This window comes from Penaeus japonicus, unplaced genomic scaffold (assembly GCF_977035675.1).
Source record: "Penaeus japonicus unplaced genomic scaffold, GWHDUDI00000001_assembly GWHDUDI00000010, whole genome shotgun sequence".
NCBI classification, from domain to species: domain Eukaryota; kingdom Metazoa; phylum Arthropoda; class Malacostraca; order Decapoda; family Penaeidae; genus Penaeus; species Penaeus japonicus.
In genome coordinates this window covers 16,223,459-16,230,026 of record NW_028234412.1, presented here as the reverse complement: position 1 = coordinate 16,230,026, position 6,568 = coordinate 16,223,459, and the positions used below count along the sequence as shown (strand labels likewise).

The following is a 6,568-nucleotide window of genomic DNA, read 5'->3' as shown; positions in this document are numbered from 1 at the left end:
GAGGAGGAGGAGGAGAAGGAGCTGGAGGAGGAGAATAAGGAGAAAGAGAAGGAGGAGTAGGATAGTGACGATGATGATGAATATTATGTTCCTACCAATGATGATGATAATGATAATGATAGTAACAATTGCAGAGACAGTAACAATCACAACAACAATAATGGAAACAATGGTAATAGTAATAGTAATGATAAATGATCTCTGTATCTTTGTTACTTTTTCGTAATTACAAATTGACTTGAATTGACTCTGATACTGATTAATAACCTTTATTTTTTTCCTCTATTGAAATATATTGAATGTTATTTATTTTCTTTATTTATTATTATTTTTTTTAAATACTGATTATATTGATCCACAAACTCTAAAGCACTTTTAATCCGTGAATTATCTCTCGCAAATTGTAAATAAAGAATTTATTTATGTATGTATGCATGGTGCTCTGTATCATAATAAATTATGATACATAGCACCCTATCATTACCCAGGTTTTCCAACCTATCAACCAGCCAGAGAAAACGAAGAGGAGCTTCATTATAATCGAGTTGTGAAGCGGATGCCAGAAACAGTTAGCGAAATCTTGTCTAGAAATTCTCAAAACCTTCCCTGGCATTTTGTTATCATATAAATTTACGTGTTGGATTTTGTTGGTCATTTTGATGCCATGATGAGCGTTTGGCACTGCCACTCTCGGGCATGTGTTTTTTTGAATTAGGTAACTTTTCTCTTTGTAATTTGTGATTGAAATGCCATGGATGAAATATGTGTTAAAATTTGTGGGATTTAGTGACGTTCATTCCGAAAATCTGTCTTTCACACTTACTTTCTCTCTCTCTCTCTCTCTCTCTCTCTCTCTCTCTCTCTCTCTCTCTCTCTCTCTCTCTCTCTCTCTCTCTCTCTCTCTCTCTCTCTCTCTCTCTCTCTGTGTCTCTGTGTGCTTTTCTCCTCTCTCTCTCTCTCTCTCTCTCTCTCTCTCTCTCTCTCTCTCTCTCTCTCTCTCTCTCTCTCTCTCTCTCTCTCTCTTTCTCTCTCACTCTGTGTGTCTGTGTGCTCTCTTCTCTCTCTCTCTCTCTCTCTCTCTCTCTCTCTCTCTCTCTCTCTCTCTCTCTCTCTCTCTCTCTCTCTCTCTCTCTCTCTCTCTCTCTCTCTCTCTCTCTCTCTCTCTCTCTCTCTCTCTGTGTGTGTGTGTGTGTATGTGAGTCTATATGTCTCGTTAGCTCTCACTCTCACTCACTCTCTCTCTCTTTCTCTTTCTCTCTCTCTCTCTCTCTCTCTCTCTCTCTCTCTCTCTCTCTCTCTCTCTCTCTCTCTCTCTTTCTGTGAGTGTGTGTGTCTCGTTCGCTCTCACTCTCTCTTTCTCTCTCTCTCTCTCTCTCTCTCTCTCTCTCTCTCTCTCTCTCTCTCTCTCTCTCTCTCTCTCTCTCTCTCTCTCTCTCTCTGTATGTGTGAGTGTGTGTGTCTCGCTCACTCTCACTCTCTCACTCTCTCTCTCTATCTGTGTGAGTGTCGTGCTCACTCTCTTACTCTCACTCTCTCTCTTTCTCTTTCTTTCTCTCTCTCTCTCTCTCTCTCTCTCTCTCTCTCTCTCTCTCTCTCTCTCTCTCTCTCTCTCTCTCTCTCTCTCTCTTCCACCGTCCATCCTCCTCTCTCTCCCTCTCTATAGCTAGAGATTATTTGCATTGAAAGACTCGCTTTCCTGAAAAGAAATCAGGTAATAAATAGATAGTGCTTCCAGTTACTGAGCACAATGTTATCCTTTCATCCATCTCTCTCGCTTTCCCTTCATTTCTCAATTCTCTTGATTTCTCGACTCATATATATGTATATGTATGTCTTCACAAATGAATATTGATAATCGATCTCTGATATTCCATGAGAGAAGTTATATACGGAAAATACATATGTGTACTTGGATTTGCTATTACTTTTTTTCTTTCTTTTTCTGTAGATTTCAGAATTCCCCTTCTTTCTTATTGTTCAATGTATTTTGATATTGCAATTTCTTTCAGTAATTTGATATACTCATGTTTTATCGAGGTGAAGAGGCACTTGGAAGGCCAGTGTGTCCTAATGTCGAGTTGATGAGGATAATGATTTCATCTCGAACGTGTTGGTGATAATTAGTTAATAGTGAGAGTCTGGTGAAGATAATTAGATGAGATATAGTGACAGCGTCCTAATATGGTGCATAACCAGGAATAGATAGATAAGAAAGTGTAGAGATCGAAGCTGACGATTGTGATCATAACATCCTTTTCTCATCAAGCTTTCCTTCTTAAAATTTGCTGGACGTCCTTCAATATTTTTTTGTGTTAGTTCAAGTTTTGGGTTAAAGATATTGGGAAATATTATAAAGACTGAATCATATTCACCCCTCCACCCCACCTCTCTCTCTCTCTCTCTCTCTCTCTCTCACAGACGTTGGTGCCACAAGATCAGTCTTGGTAGCGTGGTGGCTGGAGCGTTGCGTAGGGCTATAGTTGCTATTGCGTTAGGTAGTCTGATAGAGGCAATTCTTGTACAGTCGTAGCGGATAAACTGAGAACTTGACCTTTGCTGGATGTCTCAGGTCAGCTTTGTTTTCCTTGTGGAGGATAAGAATAAAATCGGGACCTCGTGGTGATCACGTGGAGTCTTCTCGTGGTGGTTCGCCATCTTGGATTTGTCATCTTGGACGTACCTGACTCAATCTCTCTCTCTCTCTCGCCCCGTTCCAGATTTTCTGCTTATATGGATGGGGCTCCCATCCGCCGTCCCCAATGGTGGTTATGCGGGAAGGTAGTCTGGAATGTGTGGGGTGTGACAGTCGAGGATATTAAGGTCATTTTGTGGGTCTAGGTACTTGGAAAGGCAACCATGTACAAACCACCCATCAGTCAAAGTTGACCTGACCTGACCCGGCGATTGCCTCGCTGGTTTAGAGTACGAAAATTCATATATTTGTATATGGATCTATTGCTGTCATTAATATCTTATATATGCATAAGACAAGAATAAATATTACAGTGACATCTGTCAAGACATTGAAATAAGCAACAACACTGGCAGATCCCGAAACATGTTCAAGAAAATAAGAGAACTTGCAGGAAAATTCACAGCAAAACAATCCAAAGCCATTAAGGAAGAAAATGAGATAGTTAGCGAACAGGAATAAGTGTCAGAAAGATGGAAAGAGTACACTAGGAAATTGTATGAGAAAGACGTGGGCATGCCAGAATCAGACTTGATTGACATAAGTGATATTGATCCAGAACCTTCTATCTTGCATAGAGAAGTGGAGGAGGCACTAAAAGAGATTGCCAGTAAGCTCCATCCCAATAGAATTTTGGAAGGAGCTCGGAGAAAATGGGATGAAGACATTGACAAGAATATGTCAAAACATTTGGGAGAAGAAGAAATGGTCAGAAGACTGGAAACGGTCAGTTTACATACCAATTCCTAAAAAGGGTGACATACTTAAATGCGAAAACCACAGAACCATTGCTCTAATATCGCATAGCAGCAAGGTCATGCTCAAAATAATTCAGAGGAGACTAGCTGATTTCTTCAACGAACAAATGCCAAGAGAGCAAGCTGGATTCAGAAAAGGAAGGGGCACCACAGACCACATTGCCAATTTGATATGGATTATTGAGCCTGCGTAAGAACAGACAGCGGGGAAACGCCCTGGTTTGAAATAGGTAAAGGAGTCAGACAAGGCTGCATCCTTTCGCCAACTCTGTTCAATCTGTACAGTGAGATGATCATGAGGAAGGCTCTCGAGGACACGGAGGAAGGAGCGAAGATTGGAGGATTGGTAGTCAGCAACCTAAGATACGCAGACGACACCACCCTTCTTGCGGAATCTGAAGCAGACCTAGAAAAAATGCTCAAGCGAGTACAAGAAGAGAGCAGGAAAGCAGGACTGTCTCTCAACATACAAAAAAACTAAAATAATGGCAACAGCTGCAATCGACTCCTTTGCGGTAAACGGAGAAGACGTGGAAATAGTTGAGTCTTTCAATTTTCTCGGATCCACCATTACAAAAAATGGCGATTGCAGTCAAGAAATAAAACGAAGACTCACACTAGGCAGACAAGCCATGACAAAACTCAATCCGATATGGAAAGATCATGACATCTCAATAGCCACTAAGCGAAAGATAGTGCAATGCATGGTCTTCCCAGTTGCTACTTATGCTTCCGAAACATGGACAACAACGAAGACGGATAGAAAGAAAATCCAAGCTTTCGAAATGTGGTGCTGGAGGAGAATGCTACGTATATCATGGACAAAGAAAGAAACTAACAAGGGCGTCCTCAGAGCACTGGGAGACCCACTACCGCTAGACGGCATGATTGCGAAGCAGAAGATGAACTACCTTTGTCACATACTAAGAGAAGCTAACCGTTTGGAGAAGGCGATCGTGCTCGGAATCACGGCTGGCGATAGAGGCAGAGGCAGGCCGAAAACTAGGTGGATGGACGAGGTCAAGAAGGATGCTGGGTTGACGCTGGAGGACATCATCAGGAAAGCGGAAAATCGGGAGGAATGGAGGAAACTCTGCGCGAGAGTCGCCAGGAGTCGTCCGCGACTCGGCGGCACAAGGTGATATGCATATAATTCTCACACTTTCTCTCTCTCCCTCTTTCACTCTCTCTTTCTCTCTTTCTCTCTCTCTATCTCTCTATCTCTCTCTCTCTCTCTCTCTCTCTCTCTCTCTCTCTCTCTCTCTCTCTCTTCTGTCTCTCTTTCTCTCTCTTTTCTCTCTTCTCTCTCTTTGTCTCTGTTTCTTCTCTGTCTGTCTCTCTCCTTATCTCTCTCTCTGTCTCTCTCTCTCCCTCTCTCTCTCTCTCTCTCTCTCTCTCTCTCTCTCTCTCTCTCTCTCTCTCTCTCTCTCTCTCTCTCTCTCTCTCTCTCTCTCTCTTCTCTTTTCTCTCTCTCTCTCTCTCTCTCTCTCTCTCTCTTCTCTCTCTCTCTCTCTCCCTCTCCCTCTCTCTCTCTTCTCTCTCTCTCTCTCTCTCTCCTCTCTCTCTTCTCTTCTCTCTGTCTTCTCTCACACTTTCTCTCTCTCCCTCTTTCACTCTCTCTTTCTCTCTCTCTCTCTCTGTCAGTCTCTCTCTCTCTCTCTACCTCTCTCTCTCTCTCTCTCTCTCTCTCTCTCTCTCTCTCTCTCTCTCTCTCTCTCTCTCTCTCGCTCTCTCTCGCTCTCTCTCTCTCTCTCTCTCTCTCTCTCTCTCTCTCTCTCTCTCTCTCTCTCTCTCTCTCTCTCTCTCTCTCTCTCTCCCTCTCGATGTCCCTTATCCCTTTCAAAACACTTACTGTAGTATACACAAAAGAAGGAGGTAATCTAATTTCGAGAACCTACGGGGAATATAAATTATCTGTGGACTCTGAATAGAAAAAGAGGTTTCCATTTTTCAAAAAAGGTCAATAATGAATAAAAAGTTCTATAAAAGCACGATTAGCAATGTTTTTTTTTTTTAATTGTATCTATCTATCTCTCTATCTACATTTCTTTACTTTTTATCTATCAGTATATTTATGTATCTTTCTATTTATTTGTCTATCTTTCTTTCTATCTATATTTCTTTTTTCTATCTCTCAGTATATCTATGTATCTTTCTATCTATCTGTTTTTTCTATCCTCATTCCTTTTTTCTATCTATATCTTTCTTTCTGTTTTTGCTCTCTGCTCTCTGTTGTATATTTAACATCTGCTGACCAATGCAGATGCTTATAGTGCAATCAAATGATAAAATAGCACTAATGATACTGTTAATAATGATAACAGTAATGATGATGATGATATAATAATGATAATGATAATAATGATAATAATGATAATAAGGACAATAACGATGAAAATATTAATAATGATGATAATATTGACGATAATGATAATCATATTGATAATAACAATGACAATGATATCCCTTTTGTATTATTGTTATGATCGGCTTTACAATTATTCAATGATGATCTAATAGATGGATCTTAATTCTCTTAATTTTCATTTCAATTACCATTAGTTATGCCATCAGTATCTCTGCTTATATTATCATTATGTTGAAGATGGTGCCTGTTATCATTATCATTATTATTGACATAATTATCACTATTATTGTTTTTATTATTATTGTCATAATAATAATCATAATCATCATTATCATTGTCATTATCAACATCAGCAGAAGCCTATCACAGTTGATACTAATATATTTTGTTGCTTAACATTACGCCACGTAGATTAAAAAAGAAAAAAAAAGAAAAAAGAAAAAAGTCTTTATCTCCAGACTTAGCGAACATCGAGCTGGACTTCCAACGGATGAAGTCTTATATCTACCGCCCTTTGGTGATTCATGAGGGATTTATATACACATAAAAGGATAATGTGTCGGGCAGCTTTAAATTTCGTGGCCATGTTGGTAATGAGCGACCGGTCACGGATATCAAGTGGATCACCAGCTCTTAAGTGGTACATATGTGTTATAATTTTGATGAAGTGCGTAAGGTTGGAGATCTAATTGTAACTCGTTGAGTACACTTCATACGTTGTCAAATTACCTTATATTACATTCATATCTT

General features: G+C 40.0%; 1 protein-coding gene across 1 annotated transcript; it reads left to right on the top strand.

The window, feature by feature from the left end:
* The first annotated feature begins 3,935 nt into the window (after positions 1 to 3,935).
* LOC147471132 (uncharacterized) lies at positions 3,936 to 4,592 on the top strand. The gene has a single exon (XM_086540336.1). It carries the CDS (start codon positions 3,936 to 3,938, stop codon positions 4,590 to 4,592), a length of 657 nt encoding a protein of 218 aa, XP_086396462.1.
* Positions 4,593 to 6,568: the final 1,976 nt, after the last annotated feature.